At 27.5% G+C, this 14,502-nt stretch overlaps 2 protein-coding genes across 2 annotated transcripts; one reads left to right on the plus strand and one right to left on the minus strand.

Annotated features, from left to right (window-relative positions):
- Nucleotides 1-3,386: 3,386 nt before the first annotated feature.
- Nucleotides 3,387-6,823, plus strand: LOC132944946 (uncharacterized). The gene is made up of 2 exons (XM_061014517.1): nucleotides 3,387-3,902; nucleotides 5,423-6,823. The coding sequence occupies exons 1-2, from the start codon at nucleotides 3,583-3,585 to the stop codon at nucleotides 6,357-6,359; spliced, it is 1,257 nt and encodes a 418-aa protein (XP_060870500.1). The 5' UTR covers nucleotides 3,387-3,582; the 3' UTR covers nucleotides 6,360-6,823.
- Nucleotides 3,915-7,082, minus strand: LOC132944947 (uncharacterized). The gene is made up of 3 exons (XM_061014518.1): nucleotides 6,844-7,082; nucleotides 4,979-5,138; nucleotides 3,915-4,785 (listed from the first exon to the last, which is right to left on the minus strand). The coding sequence occupies exons 1-3, from the start codon at nucleotides 7,040-7,042 to the stop codon at nucleotides 4,152-4,154; spliced, it is 993 nt and encodes a 330-aa protein (XP_060870501.1). The 5' UTR covers nucleotides 7,043-7,082; the 3' UTR covers nucleotides 3,915-4,151.
- Nucleotides 7,083-14,502: the final 7,420 nt, after the last annotated feature.

The following is a 14,502-nucleotide window of genomic DNA, read 5'->3' on the forward strand; positions in this document are numbered from 1 at the left end:
TTCAAAAAAACGCGGCAATTAGTTTAATTACGTTATGAACCACTGAGGCGAAACGGCCGCTAGGTTCGTGACGGGCAGGGGCCACTTTTCATGTCGCGGACTATAATGTAATATTATTTGGATTTTTAATTTTTTGACCATACATTTTTTCTTTATGTCTGATAGAAACAATGATTCCTTTTGTTATCCCTGGTTTAAGTTTGTAGTTATAAGAATTAAATTTTCTAGAAATTTTTTTAGTAGAATTAGCTATACATAAGTCAATCTTGTTTATAAAATTGGTAACATCAACATCAATGTCATTACTACTTAATATACTATCCCAATTAAAGTTATTAATACTTAAATTTAATTTATGAAAATCGATAACTGATAGAGCATTATTAGTATTATTACATTTACTATGTTGTATATGATTAAAATTTAATTTAAATGTAAAAACATATTTTTATAATACTAGTTCATTGTTTTAAGTATCAGTATAGTATCAATTAAATTATATTGTTCTATGCAATTTTTTCATGTTGATATCTTCAACGTATATTAAACTTATAACTATATAAATATTTTTTTTTTGATTATCTTTGTATATGTGTATATTGTAATCTTATTTTTAACATTGGGGATCTAAACAATTTGTTTAATCTATTTAATTCATAGTTGAAAATTGTACATTGAAATGGACACTGGGCTTTTATTAATACAAGGAGATCATAAACAGTGACATCAAAATATTTAATCGAAGTTATAGGTCGGTATATCAACATTTTATATGACTGTATTTATTTTGGGTTTTATTAAACTTCCCCATTGTGTTTATTATTTGTATTTAATGTTTATTACTGAATTACTGATATCGAATTCAGTTGGTGCCGTGTCGCCGTGTCGATCGTATTAGTAAATGTGCGTAGTGCGAGTGTGTGCTTATAAAATAATTTAATTTACGTTATAATTCATAATGAATCGTCGTGGTGAAGTATTGACGAATGACAATATAAACATAATTCTTGAACAAATTGACAATGGCAATACTTCAGAATTCGAAGGAAGTGAAGAAGAAGAAGATTTTGATATGGTAAATAATATAATAAACGATATTATTATTAGAAAACGATGAATATTTTGAACAATTAGAAAACTCTAATTTGAATTTTGGTTATGGTACATCATACATCAGTAGATGTGAGTCAGATTGACACTTCTAATAATTCTAATAATAATTTGAATCCAAACGTTCAACAAATCAAATATATAAATACTATGAAATGGCTAAGAACTAATCGTTTTAAACCAAAAAAAAGAAATTAATTCGTTCTTCACCTGAAGAATATAACGACGCAGAAAGACATGACTGGACCCCTATAAATTATTTTAATCAATGTATTAACGAAAAAACTATTGAAAATATGGTAAATTGCACTTATATTAAAAGTGTTGTAGAAACAGGAAAATCTATAAAAGTGACATCAATTGAAATGAAACGTTTTATCGGATGTAATATATTTATGTCAAGCTTAGGATATCCAAGAATGGGTATGTTTTGGGCAAAAACCACTAGGGTACCTCTTATTAGTAACACTATGTCTAGAAATCGTTTTTTTTAATATTCGTAGTTTTTTAAAAGTTGTAAATGACAATGCAATAACTAATGAAGAGAAAAAAGATTCTTTATGGAAAGTTCGTCCGTTATTAGAAGCAGTAAGAGCTGGCTGCTACCGGTTGATACGAGATGTATATTTAAGTATCGATGAACAAATAATATCATTTACAGGAAATACTAAAATTAAACAATATGTTAGCGGAAAACCTAATCCAACTGGATTAAAAAATTTTATTTTAGCCAATAAACATGGATTAGTGTTAGATTTTTGTGTATACCAAGGTAAAGGTTCATCGTTTATTACAGAAAGTAAATATCCTCTAACTGTAGGTGAATCAGCTGTTATTCATTTATCAAAGATCATACCTCCAGGTACTTGTCTTTATTTTGATCATTTTTTTACTACGCAAAAACTTTTAGACATTTTGAAAACAAAGAAAATTTTGAGTACTGGCACGGTTATGAAAAATAATATACCAAAAACGGTCAATTTAGTATCAGATTAAATACTTATGAAAAAAATCTAGTGGGACAACGATACAATATGTTAGAGAAGATAAAAAAGTATGTCTTATTAAATGGTTTGACAACAAACCTATACATTTGCTTTCAACTGAATGTGGAAAAAATCCAATTAATGTATGTAAACGTTGGAATAAAATGAAAAGAGTGAAAATTGATGTATTAAAATCGGCCTATTGTTGTAAAACAATATAATGAAAATATGGGTGGAGTAGATTTATAAGATCGTATGATCGCATACTACCGCATGAAGCAGGGCTTGCATTTGAAAAAAAAATATTGTTTTACGTTATTTACAATCAAAACGTTATACAAATTTTGAGTTTATCGTTATTCAAAATTTAAACGTTATTCAACTTTTGTGTTTATCGTTATTCAGAATTAAAACGTTATACAATTTTTGCGTTTAACGTTATTCATAATTAAAACGTAATACAATTTTTGCGTTTATCGTTATTTAATATTTAAAAGTATTTAGATACCTGTTTTAAAAGTACACAGGCCGCAATTTAAAAGTATATGACTATGACCTTTTTTGGGGACATAATTTCCCTATTCTGAGTTTTAAGTAGGTATTGTGTAATTTTATTTATTTAATTAAATGGGTTAGATAACCCAATTACATATTATTTACAAAATATAGAGTACAGTGATACAGATTAAATTACAATATACATAGTTCGTAAAGAAATGGAAACAAAATAAATGATAAAACAGTATGATGATAATTAATCTTAAGTTATAAGTGATAATGTATTATTGAATTTAATAAATTGCCTAGGCTCTAAGGACTTTATTATAAAATAATAAATATTAAAAAAAAAAATCATGATCATTATTTTGAAATTTTGAACGTATTATTAGGTTTTTAAATGTTAAAATTATTTAGTAAGTTTTACAATATTGTGCTTGAGAATATCATTTAAGCAGGAATCTATGTTTCAAACATATTTTACTCTGATTGTTTTGACATTCTTTGTCAACATTTATTTTATACCTTCCTACAATTGACAAAATAATCAGAATCTATAATTTATGTTGTTAAAAGTTAAATAATATGTATTGGCAATATAAAAGTGTGTACATAGCTAATATACTATAGAGTGTAGACAACATAATATAATTTATACTATCTAAATTATACTTTTTACCATATTACCATTATTAAATAGAACAATCACAAACAACAAAATAAATACCAATGATCACCGAACACAATAGTTGAATTAAGGTACGGTTTCCCTTGCGCGATCGCGAACGCAAACCGCGAACGCGAACTGCGAACGCGAACTACGAAATAAGATCGCGTTCGCGTCATGTTGGTTTGCTCTAGACGATTCTACGTTGCGACCCAAAGATTTATAATTTATATTTTAACAGTCGTCCGTCAGTCGAACTCGATATTTTGAAGTGCTAAGTTCACGGTGCACGAGTACTGTTCGTTTTTAAAAATTATTATAATGGATACAGTCGATAAAGAAATCTTAAAAATTCTTTTGCTAGAAGAAGAAGAAGATGATGAGATCTTACGGTATTTGTCGGAAGAAAAAAGAAAGCCGCATGATCCATTATTTACAAAGAGGAGTACCGAAGGTTATCATGAAATACTTATCAACGGCCATCTGAAAAATAATGAAATTAAGTTTAGAGAATTTTTTAGATTAAACCGTAATCAGTTCGATTTTATTTTGAATCTAATAAGAGATGATTTAACATTAAATCCAACATTTTTTATAAGGAAACCCATATCACCAGAAGAAAAATTGGCGGTTACATTGAGGTAAGTACAATTTTTCAAATAGGTACAGATAAAGTAAAATGAAATAAGAACTCAGATTTATAAATTTATTTGTGGAATACTGTTGTTTTATTTTAATATACAATTTGTATCAAAGTTAATAATAAATCAATTTTTTATTGATCAAAATAAATAAAAATAGTTACCTTATCATATATTTCATTGACTTATGAACAATTAATTAAAAAAAAAATCAAAATACCTTATAAGATAATATTTTAAAATATATTGTTAAATTTCTTGAGAATTGGTGTTCCATTCATTGTTCATATTTTGAACTGACTGGAAAGGCGTAAATGTAGTTGGATTTTCTGGTCCGAACTGTTGTTGAATATTTGAATATAATGGTGAATCTAGTGAAGGTGGACTATAACTGTATGGAGTAAAGTTGTTAGAATATGGGGAACTACTAGTAGAATTATTTGACTGTAATGATACTCTGCGATTGCCAGGTATGATGTGGACGTTATGTGCATGATTATTTGCAGCTTGAAGTTCCAAGTCAGTCACAATTGTCAACATTTTCAATTTCGCCTGTGAAATTAAGTGTGGTGGCAACTTTTTGACAGATAGAGTTAAACTTTTGAAAAAATGATCAACATCATCGTACTCATCCGTATTTTTTTTAGCAATTAGTTGTGTCATCAGCTCTGTTCTTTCTTTGGATCTTTTTTCTAATAATTCAGTGACATTTAAATTTTTTCTTTTATTAGTCGATTTTTGTGCTTTTGAAGTCGACGGAGATTGAGGACATTGCGTTACTGGTAATGACTGCAGTATAATATCATCTTGTGTGATATTTATTTCCTCTTCGTCTGAGCCAGAATCTTCATTATTATCAGTATCATATATATTTGATGTTGTGCTGTTAAAATGAATAATAAATATTAATAATTTGTTATTATAGCCAAATTAAAATTAACTACAATTAATAAATAATATGTATCAAAAAATTAAAAAAAAAAAATTTTTGAAAAAAGTTAATAGTTTGGGAAATAAATAATAATTAGTGTTGCGCTTGAAATCAATCACTCTATCATATGTAATAAGGTACTTACTTTCTTTCTTGTGGTATTGTATCCAAAAAACTTAAAAATGGTGCTAAATGCCATTTTGAGGGTTTTGAAGAGGCACTTGCTCCAGTATTCATTATTCTTGCCCGTTTATTTTTTAAATAGGCATCTTTAATATTCTTGTACCTTCTCTTGCAGTCTTCATCTAGTACAAATAAATATTCGTAATCGATTTCGAACAAGAGTTATTAAAATACTGATTAATAATAAAAACATAATTAATAAAAAACAATCGTGTTATTTTTATATAAAAATTTATATATATATTTTTAATATTTTATATAATTTAAATATAAATAAAATAAATAAGTAAATAAAAAAATAAATAAATAAATAAATAAAAAATAAAATTGTATTATTAGTGTATTTTGATTCAAATAAATAAATAAATAATGACATGCATATAATATATATTATTTTTTTTTTTAGATTTTTAGCTTCTGGAGAAACGTACCGTTCTTTATCTTTTGCTTTCCGGATATCACACAGCTATATTAGTATTATAATACAAAATACCTTAAAATCTATGAAAAAGCATCTGTTGACACATTTTATACCTAATCCGAGTAAATTAAATATGAAAGAAAAAGCTCGAGAGTTTTGGACAAGATGGAATTTTCCAAATTGTATTGGCGCAATCGATGGTAAACATATTCGAATGAAGTGCCCAAAAAATACCGGTTCTTTATATTTTAACTATAAAGAACATTTTTCACTCGTCTTATTAGCATTGGTAGATGCGAATTGTAAATTTTTAGTCATTGATGTTGGATCCTATGGTAAAGAAGGAGACAGTGGCATATTTGGAAAATCAAAAATGGGCCAACAAATTTATTCTGGCAATTTTAATTTCCCAAGTGACGAAAAACTACCAGGCTTTGATAATTCTACACCGTTTGTTATTGTTGGCGATGAAGCATTCAGACTTCACAGACATATAATGAAACCGTACTCTAGATCTACGGCTAAACAAGATAGAGCAAAAACTATTTTTAATTACAGGTTGAGTCGTTGTCGTAGGGTGACGGAAAATGCATTTGGCTTATTAGCACAAGTTTTCAGAGTATTTCATACTGCAATAGCAATTGATGTAGAAGTATGCGACGATTTAGTTATTGTCGCATGTTGTTTGCACAATATGCTGAGAGATGCGTTTTTAGAAAAAGGTAATAAAATTTACTATGAATATGACGAAGGACAAAGTATTGAGATGGGCACTTTATGTAGTAGAGGTGGCTTTGCGAGTGCAGATGGTTTTGATGTTAGAGAAAAATTTAAACAATTTTTTATTCAAGAAGGTGCAGTCTCGTGGCAAAATCACCAAATTTCAAGAATATCATCTACCAATACTTCGACCAATACTTAGTGTGTGTTTTTTTTTAAATAAATAAATAATTAGTTTTAACAATGTTTAATATAAGTAACCGTCTCACACAAAAATGCTTACATTTTTAAAATTATTTTACTATTTTAATATTTTAAAAATAATTCATAATTCATTATAATGTATATCACGGAGATTAAAATTAGTTTTGATATTATAATATACACGATAAAAATAAATGTCCAGAAATTATAATTTATTTTTAGCTTGTTGCTTGTTGTATAGATGTACCTACACGTGCTTTCATCACTTCTAAAATACTCAATCATAAATAGACAGTGTCATGGTCTTATCTTGAAAATAATCATTTATTTTAAACTTAAATAGTTAAATTATCTGTTGTACACTTGTTATAATCGTAATATTATAATAATATATTATAATTTCAATGTAAAAACAAAGTTATTTATATTCCTACAAATTTAATACTTTTTACAAACAATATTTATAATAATATTTTGCTTACCACTTCGTCCAACGTTGCAACTTATATCTTTCCAAATTGCATCCCGTATGTTCAAATCTTTATAATCTTTGCTTTGGGGATTATAAATTGGGGGGTGTTTAGCTACAGATTCAACCAATATCTCGTCTTGCTCCTTAGTAAATTTTACCATTGAAGAACTCATGTTTTGAACGACCGATGTCAACGAGTGTTCAATCATAAATGAGTTGCATATTATTAATATTAAATAATATCATCAAAACAACACATCGATCGCGGTACGAACGCGATTTGTCTGCTCGGAGACCAGTCAGTTCGCGTTCGCGCCGCGAACAAATTTAGATCGCCGACCGCGATCGCGCAGGGGAAACCAACGCTATTAATTTACATTGTATCAGCAGTCGCGCGATCGGGACGCGCGATCTTAGAACGCAGATCGCGTTCGCGATCGCGCAAGGGAAACCGTACCTTAACTTGAATGGTATAAATTCCGACCGTAGTACAGATAGTACAGTACAATATTATCAGAGTATCACTATTATTAGCTATTGGTAATTAAATTATTCTATTAATACCTTCTTATTAAATTTTAAAATAAATCTAATACGGGATCTCCCGGATAGGCCGGTTACGGGATAAAATTAATTCTTGGCTCGAATAAATAATTGAATAATACTAAGTATTATTAAATAATTGGAAATTAATTATTTTGGAACACAATATATACCGTTTTGCGTTATGTTTTGTTTAATGATATATCATATATTTTGTTAAACGTTACGTTTTGTTTTGTGTTATTTATTTATTTATGTTTATCGTTTTTCGTTATAATTACGTTTACAAATTTCAATCGTTTTTTATCAAACATAACGTTATAATCATAACGTTATTATAACGTTTGCAAGCCCTGGCATGAAGTATAGAACAAACAAATGGACATTAAGAACAATAATGCATTTTATTGACTTAGCAGTTGTAAACAGTTGGATACTTTATAAACAAGATTTAAAAAGAAAAAATACTCCATAAAAGAAAATCCCGCAGCTCCTCGATTTTAGAATTACGCTAGCCCATGAGTTAATAAATAGTACACAAGAAGACGATGGTGAAGATTCAGACGACAAATATGTTGATTGTCAGTCAAATTCAGGCAAACATGTCCCGTTGCCACCAGTGAAAATTAGAAATGCAGGTATATATAAATAAACAATTATTAAGCTACCTATAATAAATTTAAAATTATTTGTATTTTAATTTGTAGGAGCTAAACATTTGCTGGAAATGATGGAACTTAAAAATGCTCAAAGGTGTCGCAAAGAAGGCTGAAAACAAAAAACAAAATTTAGGTGTACTAAATTTATATTTTTGTATTAACGTAAAAAAACAATTGTTTTAAAAACTTTCATTCAAAATAATTGTTAACTATAATAGATTTATTTTAGAATTGTCAAAAGGTAGATATTATTATAAAATAAAAATATTTAATAATATTAATAAATTGTTATTTTGAATTAATATCAACCCAATGTCCAATTCAATGGACATTTTAAAATATGTGTTGTAGACAAAATGGTAACAGATAAAAATTATCAAACACATGTTTATCCTCCCAAATTATCACTAGTTTAAGGTTATATTGACAGAAGTATAAGATAAGCAAAAACAAATTGGCGGGCTTTTGTGGTGATAATTCTAGTCCACGACAACGGGTTTATAAAAATACAAAAATAAAACCAAGCTTGGGCGCTAATGCAGTAATAATAATTGTCCATTATAATGGACGTTGGGCCTCAGGAGGGTATACCTAATTACCTTTGATATGATCAAAGCGAAATGTGCATGGAAATTATTTTCTACATTACAAAAACATAATATAAATCATACCTTCAAATCAAATGTAATAGGAATTATAATTAACGATATTATTCCTAATAATATTTATATTAATTATAATACAATATTGCATTATGATAATTTGAGAAATTGTAAGTTGTCCCGATTTAAATGATCTGAAAACTCTATGATGGTAAACTCTTCTAGCCGAGGGGTCTACTCATCTACTACCCTGTGTGAACTCTCCTGTGTCTACTTAAGTTCTATCTTGACAGTCGACAGATGCATGTAAACTCTCCGGTTGTGTAATAACTTCGTCTATACATTATAATTATAAAGTTATAATTTAATGTTTATAATAAAGTGAACGAACAAAATTTAAATTAAATACACATTTGAATTTCATTAAAAAAAGTAAATTAGTTTAATTATAGTAAATAATAAAAATATTAATATTTTTATAATTATATGAATATTTTGATTTTAAAAAACTATTATGGTACATTGGTACCTACCTATTTTTTGGCTGTATAGTCTAACATTTGTTACGATATAATTTTAAATAACTTGGGACATATTATTTCCTTCGGTTAAACATAATGTTGACCCGGGGGAGTTTACTTATTTCCTTCGGGTAAACATAATGTTGACTTTGGACAGTTTACAATCGGAAAAGTTTACTAAATAGGTAGTTGTTAATATGGACAGAGTTTATCATATAACTGGGAGATTTTACTACCGCCCTATAATTTAAAAAAATGATAATTTTCTACAAACCATCGTACTAGTTTATTTTTCAATAGTAATATAAAAAAATTGATAGCTAAAAAATTAATTGTATGTAGATACCTACGTTTATTTGATATTATAATTAATACAAAATATGTTTAAACAATTGTAATCCCGTAAGTAAATTAAACATTTTAATTTTAGGTTATATTGTACTTGAAGCACAAAACAATACAGGTTACAGTGACTGTTTGAGTAAGGAATTATATAATCATTATTACACGAATGACTCATTTAAAATGTTTATAAAATTGCATAATATTAATTGCATACCTTGAATTTAGACGTTATTACCTATTTATAATTGGAGGTATTGCAGATGTATTTTAAATTTAGACAATATTTTACAAAACCCTTAAAAAGTTTTACTAATATTTTATTTATAACTACATACCTGCAACACCCGGCATTGTCCGTTCCAAAAATGTATTGGTTGTGTGTTCATATTTTTGTATACAAATGTATAGGTACCTATACCATATTTCTAGGTTCTACTTATTATTGTAGTAATACATATAATATAAAACCAATGACAACCATTTATATTATTATTATTTTAATCTGTTATAAATGTATTAGCATTTTTGCACTCTCTTCAACATTGTATCTAGATTATCTAGTAGAATAGGTAATATCATCTAAAAATGTATAGCTATATAACAATTAATTGTCTAACGTAAATGCAAACAAACTATCAATATGCATTTGTAAATCAGCGTATTCTAATTATTTTTTTCATGCAACATACAATTACTACCCTTTTATAACTATTTTATATTTCAGATGATATACGTAAAAACTACTCTGAGCATATATTTAGCATAACGAAACTGAGTGAGTTCATACAACATAAATATTTAAACGACTTCTAATTTAGTTCACCTAAATGTGCCATTAATTAAACTTTAAACATAATTGTATATTGTAATATACTATAATATTATCGTCCATTGGTCGAAATTGTACCATAAAAAAAGTAAAAAGTAATTTTATGGCGCCATTAGAGTAGACATTTTCGTAATTTCCCTGTCAGTCATCAGATGTGTAAAAAAATGTTTGTACAAATCTACTCTACAGAACATTTTCAATAACATAGGTTACATTTTTCCCCGCACAATGTATATAAGTGGAGTTATTGGAATGATAAAAAAGTACATGAGTTCAAATATTTTTAAGATTTTCAATTATTTATTGCGGTGTTTACAGTGGCGTAAGTTGAAGATGTTGCCACCAGGGTCCCTTAAAAAATCATTGGGTCGTAACGCATTTTTTTATTTTATTTATTAGAAAATTAATAATCTACACTATACTCTGTTCAAAATAAGACCGGACCTCGGCGGCCGAGTTGTGCGCATGGGCGTGGCTTATTTCTGCGGCTCGGCCTGACACGCCGCCACCGACGAGAGCGCCGCATTATTCTAGTATCGACTGCAGACGAGTACAAATAATTTCAAATGCATTGTTTAGCTCTGAAGCGTATTAATTTGTACGACACTGTCAGGTCGCCGGTCGGACGTGAATTATCAATGTATATAAATAAATAATAATATAATAAATGCAACGTATAGAAAGCTTAAGTATGTAATTAAAGTATTGTTTTTTTATAAACATTACATAGGTTAGTTTAATTTAATTAATACTCAACAAAAAGCTGAGTATACGTCAGTTATGCATAAATTAAAACAAATTATATACAATTATTATAAGAAAATTATAATACATTCAGTCACTTATACAAATAAAAATTACACAAATATCTACAGTTTAAAAATGATTGGCAAAATATTTACAAATAACTATTATGTACAAAATACATCATGGAAGTAATTACAAGTCATCGTCAGAATTGGAAGTATCGCCTGTTATGGTGAGAACACAGGGTTCTAAATTGTCTATAATTTCATCCATATTTTCGTCTACTTAATTTGGTATTTTTTATTTGCATATACATTTTTATTTGTACAATCAGGTGGAATAGTACCAATGATGAATCTTTTTTTAATTTTCAAACTTTTTGGAAGTAGGAAGTGACATATTATAGAAAAATAATTAAAAACTAAAAATATCAAATCCCTATAAATAGCTCAAAATTATTGCAAATCCCTTCAATGCGTCGTGTTGCTTATTTGCAACAATCTTTTTTTCATTTTTCGTGACATCATTTTTAATATATTACGATACTAATGACATCTAGCGGATAAATATACAACTATTCTATGCGATTGAAAAAAAGTTGAACGGCTGATAGTCCCATTATCAACTGTATTTATTGTTTAAAAATGATAACACCTGTTTCCCGCTATTTACGCGTGATAGTCATTTTGATATCGTCATATCTACGTTAATTTAACGATATTACAATAAAAAAAAATTGTTTTATATTGTTAATTACGTATATATTGATATTGTAATCGGGCTATGCAATATTACCGTTTGGCAATTAATTTTTCGTATTATTTAGAATTGTTGCGTATTTGCAACATCGCGCACGAACTTTTTATTATGAGTAAGTTTTTAAGTGATGTTGAAATTGGTTGTTTAGTGGCGAATTGGGATGAAAGCTATGACGGTGTTGAATGTTCTGATGACGAGAATGAAATGTTTATGTATGAAACTGAAAATTACGAAACTTTTGATCCTGATATATAACTTGATATTAATAGTTTACCAATTATATTTGAAGACGAAGGTGAGTATATAACTATTCCAAACAATGAATGTTATCATAAGTTCTGTTATCAATCAACCAAAATTATATAACAATGAAGCACTGACGTTAGACATTTGTGAACCAGGTCCCTCTTCCTCCAATATTTATTTAGATACGTCTAAAAATAATAAATACGAAAGTACCACCTATCCAAATCCTTCTGTTATTCAATCAGCTAGAACTAAAACGCTTCGTCCCAAATTTTCTCGTAAACCGATAGAAAGCACGTTAGTACAAAATCGTATACCAAAAAAAACAAAAAACTGAAGAATTTAAGAATTTAAAATGGAAAAAAGGTAATTTAATTTATGAACCTTTTTATAAGCAATAAATAAAATTGTCTACAATATTCAAAAGTAAACATAAATAAAGTATGATTATGTGGAATTGTTATATATTGTAATTTATGTATGTATTTACGCGCAATGTTGCATATTTGCAACAATCTGAAAATCTTGGTTTTCCAAGAAAATATAATAGCTAGAATTTTTTAAGTATTTTTTCTGTTTTCTACGTCAAAAAACACATAAGGTACAATTTTTTTTTTTTAAATTCAGAAAATCGCGCATTGAAGGGTTTTAATATTTTATTTAATTAATTCTACATTGAAAAATATGATTTAAGTTATAATAGAGTATTTCAAGTTTCTACCGTCAATATTTGTTGTTTAATAACAAAATAATAAAATCGATTTTGTAAAAATGTAAGTATATAGGTACAAGGTATTATAATGCATATCTTATTATAAGATTATATCAAAATGTTTATCCAATTTTCTTCCATCAAAATTAAAGATGAAAGTACGGTTAAAATTTTCGGCTAGAGTACGGTTCGATACCATATTTTTGAATTTGACAAACTTACAATACATAATATATCATATGAACATATATTTTTTATATATTATATGCAGGCCCGGAAGCTCCATGAGTGATCTACGCGGTGTTAGGCTGGTAGTCGAGATGGTTCATGGAGATATGGAGCTGGTTGAGAGCGTGACAATATTATAATTACTGGTATCAACGTAGGTGATTATGGCAAAATAGAAGGGAGAAATAAAAAATTTAGTTTTTTGTTATTATGATTAGGGAAGTTAGTTTGTGAAACGATGCCAGTTTTCTGATCATTGTTATTCATAATGACGTTATTAATTTACAATTTATTTAAAACACACGTTTTTTCATGTTGAACGTTACCGTAGCTACGGCTGAACTGATTTACAATTATTAAAACATTGGTTATAAATCATACAATTATCACTTTTTATACTGAATTTCAATTGTGTGTTCATATTATTTTTAAAGTCTTAACGTGAAAATATATTTAAAAGAAAAATTAATAGGATTTTTCATTACCTACAGGTTACCAATACAGTAAGCACGTTTTAATTAATTTAATTATATTTTGAAACACTACCTAACAACATTTATTCGACTAAAAACTGTGTCTAATATAGATAATATATTTTGTAATACATTTTAAACAATGAATTTATTCGTTAAATAATAATAATTTTATAATTTTGAACATTTAGTATACCCTTCTCGATCAGAAGACCTGAGCTCGTATAAAATTAAAAGACAAATTATAAGTAAGTTGTAGGTACTATATTATATATTTTTATTTACTTCAGTACCTATTTTTAAAATTGTCTATTTACGATAAATAATACATATGGTTCAAGAAATGTACCTATTCACTATGTAAATATTTTATAGTAAGTGTATAGTAGGCACTACCTATAAATAACAAAGTGTTGATACCAAAGGCTATTAAAAACGGCTAAAACTATTTTCCTCCAAAAACAGGATAACGCATTTCTTCACTGTGCATTTCCGAAAACAAAAATATCATCGAATTTGAAATAAATTAAGATTAAAATGCACTGTGATAAAATAAAAAAATACATAATGTTCGTAATAATTTAGAACTTTAATAACTCAAAATTAACAGATCATAAAGATAAAATTAAAATAATAATAATAATAAAGTGTATTTGGCTAAAGAATACTACATTAATATTACACTTAGTTTTAAATATGCCCTATCCTGAATACGAATAATACCTATTACCCCTACCCTATTATACTGAAGAAAACCACTTATCGGTGGAATAATGTTCGAGTATTAATCTAAAAATATAAGATGAGATACACTAATTCTGCTGAAATTACTTATACAACCAATTTAACAGCATAAAAAAGAAGAAAAAAAACAAAATAATAATAATGATAATATCAATAAAATTAAGATAACCAAAACAAATGGGTAAATAAATTGGTACAATATAGATAGCAGAATACAAAAGTAAATTTTATACGTTACTAAAATTAGTATTAAGTACTTGC

This window comes from Metopolophium dirhodum, chromosome 5 (assembly GCF_019925205.1).
Source record: "Metopolophium dirhodum isolate CAU chromosome 5, ASM1992520v1, whole genome shotgun sequence".
NCBI classification, from domain to species: Eukaryota; Metazoa; Arthropoda; class Insecta; order Hemiptera; family Aphididae; genus Metopolophium; species Metopolophium dirhodum.

Excerpts from the sequence above, each read along its gene's own strand:
- LOC132944946 (XM_061014517.1), top strand. The coding sequence starts at position 3,583 with ATGGATACAGTCGATAAAGAAATCTTAAAAATTCTTTTGCTAGAAGAA. Across the intron at positions 3,903-5,422 it reads AAATTGGCGGTTACATTGAG|ATTTTTAGCTTCTGGAGAAA; the intron begins GTAAGTACAATT and ends TTTTTTTTTTAG.
- LOC132944947 (XM_061014518.1), bottom strand. The coding sequence starts at position 7,042 with ATGATTGAACACTCGTTGACATCGGTCGTTCAAAACATGAGTTCTTCA. Across the intron at positions 5,139-6,843 it reads TTGCAACGTTGGACGAAGTG|ATGAAGACTGCAAGAGAAGG; the intron begins GTAAGCAAAATA and ends TATTTGTACTAG. Across the intron at positions 4,786-4,978 it reads ACAATACCACAAGAAAGAAA|CACAACATCAAATATATATG; the intron begins GTAAGTACCTTA and ends TCATTTTAACAG.